Source organism: Protopterus annectens, chromosome 8.part1, assembly GCF_019279795.1.
Source record: "Protopterus annectens isolate FY-2018-M chromosome 8.part1, PAN1.0, whole genome shotgun sequence".
In the NCBI taxonomy this organism is placed as follows: Eukaryota; Metazoa; Chordata; order Ceratodontiformes; family Protopteridae; genus Protopterus; species Protopterus annectens.
Genome location: NC_056742.1, coordinates 388,045,780 through 388,062,501, shown reverse-complemented (window position 1 = coordinate 388,062,501; position 16,722 = coordinate 388,045,780). Strand labels below are relative to the sequence as shown.

Sequence of the window (16,722 nt, the reverse complement as noted above, 5' to 3'; positions counted from 1 at the left end):
ACTCCAGTGTTTCAGTCACAGGAAATATTAAAAATAACACAGATGGATAGATTCATACAAATGCAGAAAAACAATACTTAACTAATCTCACTATATTTTCCTGACTGATCTAAAGAATTACTATTCCCTGGTTACTTACTAAATCAAGGCAAGATGAAACAGGTGACTGGTCCTTCCTTCTTTGTCAGGTTTCAAAAACAGAATGCCCTGAGACTACTCTCTCATTTAATGTGAAAGCATCATTTTAGTGCTGGATTATAGAATGACATCACATACATCTGGTCATCTGACTTTGATGCCCACACTACCCACTTTACTAGAAAATTAACCAGAATCTAGCTCATAGTTGTTACCACACACACAGATATAACTTTGCTGAGATGTGTTATAGCATCTGAAAGCTATAAAATGATTTCAAAACTTCCACCATTCCAGGGTAGCAATTAATTCACTCCTAAGGACAGTACATTAGGATTCCTAGTCCTGGTTTTCACAGATATTTAATCTCTGGCTGCAATCAGAACTGTAAGATACAATCTTTATGGCCTAAACCAGGTAATTTAATTTAGACTATTTTTCAAAGTTAGCTGGATTGAGATTATCCTCTTCTTTTCCAGTATCCTCTGTTACAATATATTCATTTCAACAGTTACAATACAGTCTGACATGCAGGTATATTTATTTTCTGTCCAGCAGGACCGACTATTGGTACATTTTTAACACAAGCAGATTTGCTTATACATTTTCAGCACAACTATTTGTACAAATCGCCTAAACCAGGTAATTTAATTTAGACTATTTTTCGAAGTTAGCTGGATTGAGATTAACTTCTTCTTTTCCAGTAAACCCTGTTACAATATATTCATTTCAACAGTTACAATACAGTCTGACATGCAGGTATATTTATTTTCTGTCCAGCAGGACTGATTATTGGTACATTTTTAACACAAGCAGCTTTGCAAATACATTCTCAACACAACTATTTGTACAAATCATTTTGATATACAAATGACATGTAATTCTTTACAAAATTTCAGTATCTATGATGGCATATGTTACACATCCACTACCCTACTTCTCCAGGCATAGCTGACAATACTTCCCGTCATCACATCTCTCTCCCCTTTGAAAACTCCAGTTAATTTTTCAAGTGAATATTAAAAACAGGTGTAGTGCATAGTAAACGACAAATAAAATAAAAAGATTAAATGCACTGTGAAAATGAGGGTCACAATGGTTAGAAATCACTCCTTTAATAAAATAAAATAAAAAGTATTGAGTGCTTTAATCCCAAATGAACTGGGACCTTTTTGTTGTTTTTCAACTGACCCTTGAGAAATGTGGCTTGAGGGACATGACCCAGTCTGGGAGCACATTAACCCATACCCTGTCTTGAGAACTCATTTGCATTGCCATTGCTGACCCTGCTACAGTGCTGCCCTGTCATGTTGTATGCCTGCAACCCTAGGCTCCACCTTAATAACTTGGAATTTTGCTGGCTGTCTCGATATAGCCGCAGATCCCCATCAGACGTCTAGCCATAGCCCATGACATTTCTTTTGCGGGTCATAAGGGAATAAAGTGTGCCAAGAGACATATTATGCGGAACTTTTATTGGCTTGGTATTGCATGGGATGTAACAGGGTACTGCAGGACCTGTGAGCAGTGCCAAAATGCAGGCAAGGCAGGGGACAAGATCAAAGATTCTTTGATGCCTTTGCCTGTGATTAAGGAGCCATTTCAGATGGTAGCTATGGATATTGTGGGGCCTCTGAGTACCCCAAGTTCTACAGGGAAGAAGTATATCCTGGTAGCAATAGATTATATGCCACCAGATATCCTGAGGCAGTGACTCCATCCTCCATCAAGGCAGACAAGGTGGCAAATGCTCTATTAGAGATTTTTAGCAGGGTAGGTTACCCAAGAGAAATACTGACTGACATATGTGCCAATTTTATGTCAGACCTGCTGGCTTGTCTGTGGGAGCATTGTGGTGTGAAGCACCTAAAGGTCATCTCCTACTACTCTCAGACTAATAGTCTTGTGGAGAGTTTAACCTCTACACTAAAGACCATGCTACAGGCATTTGAAGGCCAGTTTAAGAAAGAGTGGGACACATTTTCCCCATATGTTGTTTGGTTTGCATACACAGAGGTACCCCAGGAATCTATAGGTTTTCCACCCTTTGAGTTGCTATATGGGCAACTACCAACTGCTGGATTACCTCAACCTGTAGCCCTTCCACAAGGTCCACTCTCTGAACAGTAACCCTTTGTTCTAGGAAACAGACTCCCCCTTTCCTTGAGAATCAGGTGCCTCCCTAGCTACCAACCTCAAGCATCTTAGTGTAGGGTCTGAGATCTGAGCATGTCTCAACTATCTTTGTGGTCCTTCCCAGTTCCCCTTCCACAGCAAGTCTGGTATCCTTTGGCATTGGTGCCTCACTGTCAGCCTAGGTACTACCACTCACCTCTGCGTTAGCAGTCACTCTGTCCAACAGAATATCAGTACCAACTGGCAGCTGGCTCACCTTCAGGCTTACTGTACAGGGTAGCTCCCTCCCTGAAATGGCCATCTCATCAGCACTGGCTTCAGGTGTAGGGTCTGTCCGGGCCTCCCCCAAGCTACCAGCCCCACATGCTTCTCTCCAAGCCTGACTGTGAGTAACTGCATGCACACAAGGTACTGCATTATCAAAATCATTCCCTATCAGGACATATGCAGGGATATCCTCAAACAAGCCTACTTCCTTGCTTCTTTTTCCACCCTCCCAGTCAAAGTGAACCCTGGACAAAGCCATTTGGAATGGGGTCCCTCAAAGCTCTGACTGTAGTGGACTGCCCCACCAAGTACTGCTTCATTTTTAATGACTGCAGGCTTCAAAATGGGTATGTCAGTGGTTGTGTCTCTCTTAGCAGTGGCCTGTTTTCCATCCATTAAGATAGGATATGAACTCCACTGATAGTCTGATACCCCTGTTGTCTCCGTTGAACGTACTACTGACATACTATTATTCCCACTTGCTAACTCCCCACCTTTTGTTCCCCACCTTGCTTCCATGGACATCTGTATGTCACATGGGGCCACTGGTTCCATTTAAAATAATCTAACCCTTGATCCTGGGTATGTACCTGAACTAGTGACTTCCCCTATTACCGGTGGACTCTGTCAGGCTGGTTTAGGCTGCTCACCATGGGTTCCCTTGTATCCATGTGCAACGCTGGGTGTCCCTTACTTGTGCAGTGATACCCTGCTTGCTAGGTAGAGATTCCCTTTTCTCCACAGCTCATCTGTAGAGTTACAGTCCCAGTCTGCCAACCAGATTCTCATACCTTCAGGCAAAATGCTCAGTGCTTGTTCCCTCACTAAAAGGTCTGCCATCCTTTCAAAAGTGGTGACCTGACACCCACTCACCCACCTATGAAAATAAGTACTTTACTCAACAATATAGTCATATATACTTTCATCTGCCTTGCATCTGTGCTCATGAAACTTTTTTTTTTCTGTAAGCTTCAGGTGTTAACTTAAACATTCCAATAAACATTATTTTCTTTAGCATAGTTCAATCAGTATCAGTCAATTTAGAAACAGCAGTTATAGCTTTATCATGGAGTAAGGCTTCAGGAACCATACCCAAAGCCCTTAATCAACATTATACTGTTTACATACTCTTTCAAATTTATGAATAAAACTATCAAAATTGTCACCCTCTGTAAACTGTGGAAGAAATTTACTGACCTTTATTGTTTCTGGGTTTCAGTAATTCCCTTCCCCATTACCTGCATGACCTTGATGAAGAGTCAGTATGTCCCTCTCATGTTGACACTGCTTCTCATTTTCTTCCGCCTCCAAATGCCACAGTCTCCCATTTTCTTCGGCCTTCAAACACCAATTCTAATTCCAAATGTTTGGCCTCCAGTTCAAGACTCTAACTCCAGATGGACTTTTAAGTCTTCTGATGATTAGGTGAACTGTCCTGTTTCTGAGGGCTGCACATCCCCATCACTGGACTGGTAGTCTTCCTCGTTGCTGGTCCTTGTTGCAGCTGCAATTAAGGCTGAAATCATTTCCTTTAGTCAGGTTGGTAAGAACCAGTCCTTTGGCTTCACAGACCTTGGCCAAATGGTTCTTTGTCAGCTTGCCATAATCCTCTGCTAGCATCTTTGCCTACTTTCCCTGACTAAACTAAACTAACAAGCAATAAATAAAACAGTTTTGAAAATGAAACTATGTATATTTACCTTGTGGCTGCTGAGAATACACACATCTTCAGTGACAACTGCCTACATGCTACAGAAATTCAATTAATATCCCACCAATGTCACCAATATGTGACGTCCCTGCTCTTGGCCAGTAATCAAGGAGCCTGAATCCTCACCACTCACACCACTGAGAGACATTCACTTGGAACAAAAATAGATACACACAGTATTTCCAGATGCAGCTGTCTGCACCAAGCACAGTTTCCATTAAGAGCACACAGGGAACATACTCGGTCCAGGGGCTGGGTTTCCCTCTGTCTCTGTCCAGGCCCCATATAAGACACCCCACTGGCAGTTGTAGAGTTGAGTCCTCACCTGAGTATTCCAAGCTAAGTCCTGTACTACCCTCTATGTAAAACCAGTGCTCTGTGTTCCTGTGCCAAGTAGCTGACACACACACTTTTTGAGATCTGATTTTCATGCACACATACACACCTGGGAAAGGCTGGCACATATTTACTAGCTTTGCTACCTTTGCCCAGACTATAAAGTAGTTATACTGCCACCAGTAAGCTACTCTAAGTCTCTTATAAGGGTACCAATTATACTGAGTAAAATTAATACTGATACAATGGTAATTTTTGACCAATGCAGCAAGGCTTTCAGGAGTGGCCACAGTGTCACCAAATAAATATAAGTACTCTCAGAGGTTAAAATATTCTCTAAAAGACCAGACACAGTGAAACATTTAAATATATTTAGTAATAAATAAAAGAACATGAAAATACTAAGTATCTGTTTACAATAAGCACCAGAGTTTTGATCACAGGAATTATTACAAATAGCACAGATGGAGAGATTCATATACAGAAAAACAGTACCTAACTAATCTCACTATATTTTCCTGACTGATATAAAGAATTACTATTCCCTAATTACTTACTACAGCAAGGCATGATGAAGTAGGTGAGTGATCTTCCTTTCCTTTCCTTTTTTGTCAAGTTTCAAAAATAGAGTCCCCTAAGACTTCTGTCTCATTTAGTATTAAAACATCATTTCAATGCTTGATTACCAAATGACATCACATACATGTGGCCATCTGACTCTGGTTTCTGCACTACCCCCCTTTACTAGAAACTGAACCAGAATGTAGCATATAGATGTTACCATACACACAGATAGAGCATTGCTGAGATCTGGATCTGGAAGTTACAAAACTATTTCAAAACTTCTACCCTTCCAGACTAGCAATTAGTTCACTCCTAAGGACAATACAATAAGATTCATAGTCCTGGTTTTCACAGACATTTTATCTCTGGCTGCAGATTATTTTTCAAAGTTAGCAGGACTGAGGTTAACCTCTTCTCATCCTGTATCCTCTGTTATAATATATTCATTTCAATAGTTACAGTACCGTCTGACATGCAGGTGTATTTCTTTTTTGTCCAGCAGGACCTACTGTTGGTACAGTTTTAACACAAGCAGCTTTACAAATACATTTTCAACCCAAGCATCTGTACAAATCAGTTTGATATACAAATGACATATAATTCTTTACAAAACTCCAGCTAGCTATACTGGCATATTTTACGTATCCACTGCACTACTTCTCCTGGCATAGCTGGCATCACCTCCCATCATCACAGGCAGTATATTTCAAAAACAAATAGCTTATGGAATAATTATAAAGTAATGAAAGTTTGTTAAAGAAAATTAATTGGTAAGTGCCATGAAAGGCAAAGTGTAAGAGTATGCATATCAGTGTGAAAAATTGTAATAAAGTTTGAAAAATACAGTACAGGAGATTTATTCACTGATATCATGATTTGTTAGAGTGTGACAAATGAGGAAATATATAAAGTAGAAAGGGAAATTTATTAGACAAATATAAAAAAATAAATCATTTTATGTGGAGACAGAGACTGATCCACTATTAAAATGGTAAAGAAAGAAAATTCTGTTATGGTATTTGTAGATAAGAAAGGAAAAATATAATATGTAAGAGCAGTTAATGACAGTTCAACAATATGTCGACAAGATGCATACATAGAAAGGTTGCTAGGAAAGTGGAAAGTAAGTAAAATGATAGGGGAAAGGAAAGAAAGGGTAGAGAAAGAATTTACAAAGGAAGAACTGGAGGTGGTTTTAAGAATCCTGAAGAAGAATTTAGTGCTATGTAGGATGGAGGTGTTTTTTTTTTTAAAGTGCTAAATGAGTGGTTTAATGAAAGGTTATTGGATGTGAGAATTACACAAAATGTAATATAATATATTTGGAAGAGTAAGGATAGGAAACGTTTGAGTGCAGTTGTTGCTGGTAAGAAGGACATTAATAATAAGTGAGGCTATAGGAAAATATGTATATGGGGTAACAGGAGGAACAGCTAAGGAGCTATTGATAATAATAAGAGAATTACATTGTAAGGAAGTAGGAGAAAGTGGAGTTGTGGATCAGGATATTAGTAAGGCATTTGATGCTATACACCATTTTGTGATATGGAAGATGAAAAGAAACAGGAGTTTTGGAAGAAATATAGAAATTTGTGTAAGACAAAATATAAAATACAATATTAACACCAGTGGTGAATGGTTGGTTTGGAACAGAATTGTTAATGAAAAGGAGACTGAAGCAGGGGAGCCCATAAGAATGGTGTTATGACTGACGTGGAGAGACAGTTAGAGGAAGGAAGTTATAAAATGTCAAGGAATCAGTTTGCCAGTGATATTTTCTTAAACAAATATGAAGTTAGTAGTAAAGAATAAAGTATAGATGAAACCAGTTATAATAGTAGTGCAGGAAGAATTAAATAAGGTAGGGTTTCAATTAGATGAGCAGAAATTTAACTGATATGACATTGTGTAACTAGGAGGGTGTATTTAAAATAGAAAGAAAGAAAAATATGAGGAATAATGTTTAGTTCAAGAGACATATATTATAATAGAAGGAAAGAAAAGAGATACAAAGTATCGGAGATTAGCAGATTGTGGAAATGCTTTGAATTTCATTTCAAAAGAAGATGTATTTAATAAATTCATTTTCTGAATAATAATATGAGAGTTAGAGAAACAGGTATTAGAGGGTTTTTTTTTCTTCATTCTTTTTGGTATAGAGGCTAAATCCATTAAACAGGGGAATGATTTGTAATGAAAAGAGAGAGAGAGAGACTGTATTTGATAATCCAATACTGGTTTTCATGGTTGAGCAGAACAAAAACATTTTTGCTTATAAAATATGACTTCACAAAGAACTGTTAGCATTTTTTCTTCTGCAGCTAAATATTTCACAAATGACATGAAGGTTTGCAATGTTTTGGATGTCACTTTTTTTTAAATTTTGCTAAAAATACAGAATTTTGCAAATTTCTTTAAAATAGTCTTAAAATCACAGAGAATATCTTCAAATACATTTTTTGTAGGCTGATTAATTATCAAAGTAACAAAACATGTTGGTATTTTGTATATTTTCATAACTAACATCATTGTAAGAATATCTCAATAACACTACATGGTGGAGATAAAGTCAGTAGCAACTTGTTAATTTGTGATATTGTTTTAACATGATGCTACATTTGTTTAAGTTGCTTTACTTTTGTAAGATTAAATGAAATATAAGTGTATTGCATATATTCACAAATAGGCATAATAGTTGTCATAAAAATGATTGCCTTGCAGGCCAAGAGCCGTATAATTTTCATTCTGCATTATTTGGTCTTTCACATAATGTAATTCTATTTTTTATTTGGATGTATATTTAGTAGGCTTAAAAATTAACTCTGCAAACATCATCTTTTGGATGAAAAAAAAGGTCTGAGAGTAATGTGAACAGTCAGTTTTAGGAGGTTATGTAGCTGTGGTGGTAAGAATCCAAACTGAGTCTACAAGACAGAAAGGGGTCTACTTCAGAAACTTGAATGCTCACTTACCTGACTTCCAAAATGCAGAGGCGAAAAGGCCGACAACCACACAATGCTAATGTCCCAGAACACCGACTTTCTACTCCAGGTAAGTAACCATTTGGCCATCCTGACAAAAAAGTAAAACTGAAGGAAAGCAAACCCACCTATGTGGGGGGTTCACCCCCCCCATACCCCTGCTAACTAAATATACCAACTCCGAGATTGCACTACCGCAGGGGTAAGGGGCAAAGTTAACAGGATGGCAAGCGGTTACATACCTGGAGTGGAAAGTCGGTGTTCTGGGATGTCGGTGTTGTGCGGTTGTTGGCCTTTTCATCTCAATGTTTTGGAAGTCGGGTAAGTGAGCATTTCGGTTTCTGAAAGGGACCCAGAGAATGACATAAAGGCTACTGCCATGTATCACCATGCTTTGTTGTCTCTGTGCTTTCAAAATCTTTTGTGTGTGTGTGTGTGTGTGTGTGTGTGTGTGTGTGTGTGTGTGTGTGTGTGTGAGGGTGTTCTAGGATGCTTATATTGTTATTAATCAGTGTAAAAAAGTGTGATGTTTTACTTTTCAGGTTATATCTAATCTTGGGTCTCTTTTTCTGTTTTGCAGCTTTGGGATTGTTTTGTGGGAGATAGCAACCCGTGCAGTACCATTTAAAGGTAAAAGGAAAAAAAGCTCTGATTAGCTGTGCTTGTATTTACATGATTTAATGGTAGTGTTTATGTCATCAGTAGTTATTCATCTGTGCTGTAGTTCATTAACTACCCACCCTCCATCTCTGAAAAAACAAGTAAAAGGAAAATGTGCATATCTGTTATGCAACGGAAGCAGACAGGCAGTCGATAAATTATTCAGCAATTAAATGCACACGTTTTCTTCTTTTTTATTGTTAATTACTGCAGATATGGTTAAAGAATACAATGTATAACATAGTTGCAGACTATCTCAGGACTAAGCCCAACCTGTACCAATCCAGAATATACTTGTTCAGTGTCATAAGAGGTCAGATATCCCACACTATTTGAAGCATGGTTTAGGGAGGTGGGATGAAAAACAATACACACATGAAATGAACAGACAGACGTCTCACAGACTAAAGGTTAAGGACTGAACCTTGGAGCTCTTTGTAGATACCGGAGATATTGATATACTTGCTTGCTTTGTCAGCATCTGCTTGATCCTGTAAAACACTTGCACAGGAAAAAATCTTGAGTTTTTTGGGTTTTAATATGCTGAGTCCCTCTCACTGTGCATTCCAGTCTCCACACTAACCTTAGTACCGTGACAGTGGAGGTTCCCAATCCTCCCATGTCCAGTACATATTTTATAACATTAGTGAGTGTCAGTTCACTTGGATGAGCGGGTGAAGTAAAGAAAACTATCCCTTTTCTATGCAGGAAGTATGGTGTAAAGAAGGAAAACTGAGTTTAAAATTCTTCCCATCCTCCAGCTGTGTTAACTTTATCTTCTCCCAAACCTTCATTTTGTGACAGTGAGGAGTGCCCAATAACCCCTCTGTATTCCCCGTTTGCAGCTGTAGTGATCTAACTGTGCTCTGTACATGAAAATATCAAAAGCCAGCCTTCATCTTTATTTTTACCTCATTCTTGTTGCTACACTATATTGTCTGCCTCGTTGCTACCATAGTAAATTGCTGACTGTTTAGCTGATTAGTTGTTGAGTTACAGTTTCCTTCCTGTTACATCAGTAACTAAACGCTGCAGACAGCTGTGCCAAGTTACTTTCACTTATTAATTCACAGTTGTATTATATTCGTGGACCTACATATTGATATGTTATGTGAGCCATACTTAGTGCAGGAGGTTTTATTCTTGCGGAGTAGCTGCCTCCATCTGCATTCATTACTTTGTGGTCGTCTTCATTTCTATGTTTCTCTAAACATTTGCACAACTCAATGTGTGATAGTTGGAAAGCAAAGTTAAGACTGTGAGCTGTAGTTTCAGTGGTATGTGGTTTGATTCCATTAGCCCTCATTTGCCTACTATGCAACCTTGAGCAAGATACTTAACCAGAAAGTACTTGGGAGCATTTGATTATTTGGATTAGGGTCCTCAATGGTCCCATGAGCTGCATGCTTATGACTATGACTTATCTGTAACTGAGCTGTAGTGTTTTTATAAATTTGCTTGCATAAAGTTGTATTCACAGTTGTTATAATTATAAATGCATTGTAATTATTTTCCAAGAAGCTTTAGGGAATTACTGATTTTCTTATTCTCACCTGAGAAAAGACCAGTGGTTCTCTGGAATCCAAACCAGTACAGCACAAACTGAACCAAACTAAACAAATAAATCCACAAGTCACTCAGCAAGCACTTTGATTTTATTGACACATTTGGTATCTTGGCTTTTCGCCTTCTTAGAATATCCTACCAATATCAGTCTTGCTTATTTATGGCAAAGCCGCGGTGGTACAACGGTAGCATTGTTGCCTCACAGCAAGAGGTTCTCCTGTTCGATTCTCGGCTGGAGTGCCTTCTGTGTGGAATCTGCATGTCCTCCCCATGGTCGAGTGGCCTCCAAAAGACATGCATGAATGGACATGCCTTCACTGAAGGTTGGGTGTCGGGCTGGCAGCTCGGCACCATAAAAATCGACTGCCAATCATTAGTGGACCGAAGTTTCGCTGTGGCGACCCCTAACCGGGAAAAGCCAAAAAGACAAACAAACAATCAGTCTTGCTTATTTATGCTGGAAGAACCCAGATAATCATTCAATTACTCATACTCAACTAATTAATCTTGTATTTATTTAATTAAGTGCTTTATCCATACAATAATTTTACATATATCCTACATATTTTATTATATTTAACATCTTATATTTAAATACATAAATCAACTTCTTTATTTAAACCCCCAAGGGCACAAGGTCCTCTAATTTAAAATCATCTTAATTTCTATTTCCAACAATTTACTTAAAAAATCACCAGCCCTGGGTAAAAATTGGCTGTGCTAGTACACTAAAATATAATTCAGGGACTATGTGCTGATGTCTTAATACAAAGAACTCTTTTCATATTTTTATTCCTAATATCACTCAAGTGCTCCAAAATTCAGACTTTCTGTTTTCTCTTGGTTTGTTCTAAATACCATGCCAGATTATCACACTCACATCCAATAATATGTACCATCCCCATGGACTCACAATTAAATTTTCCATTAGAAGCAAATTTTCCCCAATTATTTTTGTCCCATGCAGATTTTTTATTTTAGAACATACCTTACAATGGTGGCATGTAAACATACCATTTTCTTTCTGCTTTTTTAATTTCTCTAAGTCTTTTGGGTTTCTAATACCATGACGGGAATGGACCCCATTCCTAAGTCAAAGTACAATTAAAGTTCATGAAATTAGTATTGAGTCAAACTTTGATGTCAGGCAAAAGTGCTCTTCACAGCACCCGCAATGTGCCCAGTAATGACTCCTGCAATTTGTATGGGTGTTACATGTATTGGTAACATATCTAAATACAATTGTAGCTTCTTTTTTATATATGTAAATACAATTGTAGATTATTTTTTATAAGATCCATTGCTCCTACTACTATTGGAACTGTTTGGGTATCTTTCTTCTACATTGCTCTTGTTTCTGCCTGCAAATCCTGATATTTTATGACTTTGTATCTCTCTGTACACAAGACACTGTAGTTACTGGGTGTGGTGATTTCAATGATCAATGCTATTTTTGTTTTCTTTGTATGGACCACTATATCTGGCTTTCTAGCATCTATCTTTTAAACTGTTAGTAATGGGTGATCCCATGTGATGTAAACATCATTCTTTATGATGCTTTGTGGCTCATTTTCTGATGTGTTTTGCAGCCACTTCAATACCATAATGTATGCATAATCCCCAGTGCAACAGTCTTACCACATTATTATGCCTTTCAGTATACAATCCTTCTGCCATTAGTATGTCACAACCAGCAATGAGGTGTGCAACTGTTTCCAATTCTTTTTTATAAAACCCACATTTCTCTGTTTCTCCCACATGTTCAATGGACTTCGTAAACCAACATGTACATAGCCCACTGTCTTGGGCTGCCGATATTAACCTTTCATCTCCTGGATTGAATTTGCTTCTGCATTCGTTCCTGATCAACAGGGTCTATATTATATCGCAAGCTCAGAAGAGCGAACGATGCATAATTGACCCCATGTAAGCAAAAACTTATGTCAAAACCTCAGAACAGCGATTTTTTTCCAAGGGAAAAAAATCGCTGTTCTAAAAAAAAAAAAAAAAACTGTAAAACATTACATAATGTGGGGGGCTTTGCCCCACACCCCCCTACTTAAATATACCAACTCCGAGATCGCACTACAGTACCAAAAAGGCAAAGTAGCGAAAGTGGCCAAACTAATTCTTTCCCAGCGAAAGAATTTGCTGAAAAGCCACTTTGCTGTTTTGTCTTTTCGCGCTTTTCAGTTCGACAAAGACACATTCGACAACCTGCGTCTGCGACAGTGTAATAGGGAGCCGATCAACTTGAGGTTCTTCTAGAAGTTTTCTATACTTGCAGTTATATTTATGCATTTTTCACATGTCTTCGCATCTGGTCCTTCACCTTATATTCTTTCTTTTGTTTTACGGCACATTCAGTTGCTGCCTGAATTCTTCCTGCTGTTTAAATTGTTTGATGATTCCAAAGCTCAACAATTGTTTTAAATAACTGTGTTCCTTATAAGAAAAAACAAATCTTGGAAAATGTGTACCTACTTTCTCATCATTGCAAATAATAATGTTTTCTAAAATAGGTGAAAATTTAGTGTGTAACTGTTTCCAATTCTGTTTTATAAAACCTACATTTGTCTGTTTCTCCCACATATCCAATGGACTTCGTAAACCAACATGTAGATAGCCCACTGTCTTGGGCCGCCGATATTAACCTTTCATCTCCTGGATTGAATTTGCCTCTCTTAACCATTCCTGCATTTGTTCCCGATCAACAGAGTGTATATTATATCACACGCTCAGAAGAGCGAACAACACCTAATCGACCCCATGTAAGCAAAAGCTTACAGTGTCGAAATCTTAGAACAGCAATTTTTTTCCAAGGGAAAAAAATCGCTTTTCGTAAACAAATAAAAAAAACTGTAAAACATTACATAATGTGTGGAGCTTCACCCCCCCCCCCTACTTAACTATACCAACTCGGAGATCACGCTACAGTACCGAAAAGGCACTTACAATTACTGTGTCCCCTATAAGAAAAAAAAAATCTTGGAAAATGTGTTAATCTTGGTTAATCTTGGTTAATGTTCCAGATGGAACTAAGAGCATGTAACTGGTCCCCCTTACAAAACCTCCCTTTAGATGAAGCCGTTCGTTACTTTAACTCCAACTTCCTTGCCATTCTCAACCACCATGCCCCAACCAGACTAATTAGAATTAAAACCAAACATGCTCCATGGCTCTCAAAAGAAACCAAACATAAAATAAATCTTAGAAACAAACTTTGGGCAAAATGGAGGAAAACAAGAAACCCTATAGACCAACTAACATATAGACAACTAAGAAATGAAACTAAGAAAGCTATAATATCTGACAAAAGAAACTACTACCTGCAATCCCAACAAGCTAATCAAAACAAGCCGCAGAAATTTTGGTCTAGTATTAACCAACTACTCCATCCAGGGCAATCCACTACTCCAAACCCTCAAAACACTGAACACAAAAAAAACAATGAATACAGCTAATGCTTTTAATACCTTTTTTACTGATGCTATACAAACACTAGCTAGTCAACTATCACCAAACAACTTCACTCTACCTTCCTATGAATCAACCTCACCCCTTACTTTTCATTTTCAACCTGTCCCAACAACATATATTCTAACCCTTCTACAGAAACTAAAACCATGCTCACCCTCAGCAGACCAACTACCTGCAGAATTCCTACAACGATCCGCCAAAGCTATTGCTTATCCCATTTTTATCCTGATCAATAGAACTATTACCGAAAGTTATATCCCCAGTTTATGGAAAATTTCCCATATTATCCCCCTCCATAAAGGAGGACAATCCACTGAACTCTCCAACTACCGCCTCATTGCCCTCCTCTCACCTTTGGCAAAGATCATGGAGAAATGCATTCACAGACAATTACTTGACCATCTAACACAAAATAACTTACTAGCCAACTGTCAGCATGGTTTCAGACCGTCACATAGCACTAGTACTGCCCTTCTTTCCTTCACAGATTGTATAAACAAACACCGCAATCTAAACAACCTCTCTTCTGCCCTATTCATTGACCTGTCTAAAGCTTTTGACATGGTAAATCACCAAATTCTCATCAAAATACTGAAATCCCTGTCACTAGATACATCCTCTATAAAGTGGTTCCAGTCCTACCTTGATAAAAGACAACAGGCCGTACTATGGCGCAAGCCTCTCTCTACTCACCTCCCCATCAACCTTGGTGTCCCTCAAGGGTCCATCCTAGGAACACTACTTTTTTCCATATTCATTAATGAACTTCACCTTGCCATCCCCCAAGCTATATGCATACAATATGCGGATGACTCTACACTGATATGCTCAGCCCCCTCCTCTTCTGAACTTCTCTCTCTTACCCAACAAATATTTAACACAGTTGAGCAATGGTTCACACATAGATGCCTTCTCCTAAACCCCAAAAAGACTAAACTCCTCCTTTTCTCTCCTACTAAGAAGTTCCCCCCTCTGGATTTCTCAGTTAACTCTACCAATAAAACTATTATATCTCCTGAACCAACCACCAAACTATTAGGTGTCACCATTGACAACAATCTGAACTTTGATATCCATATTAACAATACTATAAAAACTGTCAACAAAAAGCTAGGCTCTCTCTATAGGATAAAATCCTTCCTCCTACCTTCAGCTAGAACCACAATAGCACACACTCATCTAATCTCTTCTCTACTTTATGCCTCACCTATTTTTAATAACCTATCTAAAAATAATCTTAGCAAATTGGAAATGTCCTACAATAACATTGCCAGATTTGCTACAGGCAACCCATTCAGAACCCATCACTGCATTAATTTAAAGCAGCTGGGATGGCTTGAACTACAAAATCTGATTAAATTCCTTCAACTAACTATAGCCCACAATACTCTTTACAAACCTTCCAAAACTCCTATTCTTTCCACACTCATCACTCCCTATAAAAACCTGGAATCCTTAAGGTCTTCTCAGAGACTTCTAGTACATACCACTAAATCAAACAACAAGGCTGGAAACTCCCTTTTTTCTAATATTGTTGGAAAAGCCTGGAATCTCCTCCCCAATGAACTCTCCACACTTCCCTCACTATCCTGCTTCAAAAACAAATTGAAAGTGTTCCTCAAAACACACTGGTCATGCCTCTGTACTAAGCCTGACTAGTTTGTGTCTCTTAATACTTTGCTCTTCCTACCCAGTCTACTCATTAACTGCAAGTCCTTCCTTATTAACCATTGTACTGTCTATCTCTAGATAGAATATCTTGATTGTACTAGCATGCTATGTTATGCCTGTATTCTGTAGTTAATTTTACTGTGATAACCTGTAATAGGTGTACTGTAAGTAGGATTTATTTTTGTTTGTTTCATGTTTCCTTAGTTGTTATTGTGTCAATTTCATTGTCCTATCTAGGAGCTTATCTCCCCGGGCCTCTACTGAAAATGGACATGTATCCAGTTAGACTAGCCCAGTCAACTAATGTAAAATAAAATAAAATAATAATAAAATGTGTACCTACTTTCTCATCATTGCAAATAATAATATTTTCTAAAATAGGTGAACATTTAGTATATTTAGATACAAAACATAACTTCTCTTTATTATTCCTAATCTCATCTGTTGTTTCCCTGTGACTATTTCTTTTATAAAATGTTATTCCCTTTTTCTTTTTGCTTTTTCTCTAAGAGCTGCTTTTTAGCCTTAATGTCTTTGAATACTCCCATATTTTAATTTCTCTTCCACTTTCAATAACTCAATTGCTGTGAGCCTTGTATCTCACAAAATTTTTAAATGTGCTATACAATTATCCATAAGGTGGCTGCATGGTTATTTTGACTGGAAATGTATTTATCCCATTCAATTCTTTTCTAAGAATGTAGTTTTATTTAAGACATACATGGATGATTTAATTTTTATTTGTAAGGATGATGAGAATGAGATTTTTAAATTTTCTGAAAATTTAAATACCCTCTCCAAGGAAGTAGTTGTTCACAAAAATCACAAAAACTGATAGGCCAGAAAAGAACCATAATGATGACAGAGTGGACTATTGAGGATAAGAAAGAAATTATGCATTGTTATTTCTGTGCAAGAAGCCCAGAATTTCCATAAAGAAGATGGCACAAAAAGATTGACAGAAATTAGAGGAAAGAAAAATACTTACACAAAAAAACTGTCGGACGCTTCAAGTAAAAATTTGTTTTCATTAATACAACATATTTATGAAAAACATTATCTAAGCCAAGAAACCTTGGGCCATTTGGAAAAAGAAGTGACTGAGGAAGTGTGAAAATATAAAGAACAAAACCTAGACATTTTCAAAAGTTATAAAAAAGAAATAATGACGTGGGAAAGAAAGAGAGATCTGCTATGGTGCAATATTTATGC

General features: G+C 37.7%; 1 protein-coding gene across 1 annotated transcript in view; it reads left to right on the top strand.

Moving 5' to 3' along the window:
* LOC122810372 (mixed lineage kinase domain-like protein) overlaps nucleotides 1-16,722 on the top strand; it is a 419,511-nt gene that overhangs the window by 301,339 nt on the left and 101,450 nt on the right. The window contains exon 9 of the mRNA XM_044081959.1: nucleotides 8,714-8,763. Within this exon, the coding sequence (XP_043937894.1) occupies nucleotides 8,714-8,763 (50 nt within the window). The remainder of the gene's footprint in view (nucleotides 1-8,713; nucleotides 8,764-16,722) is intronic.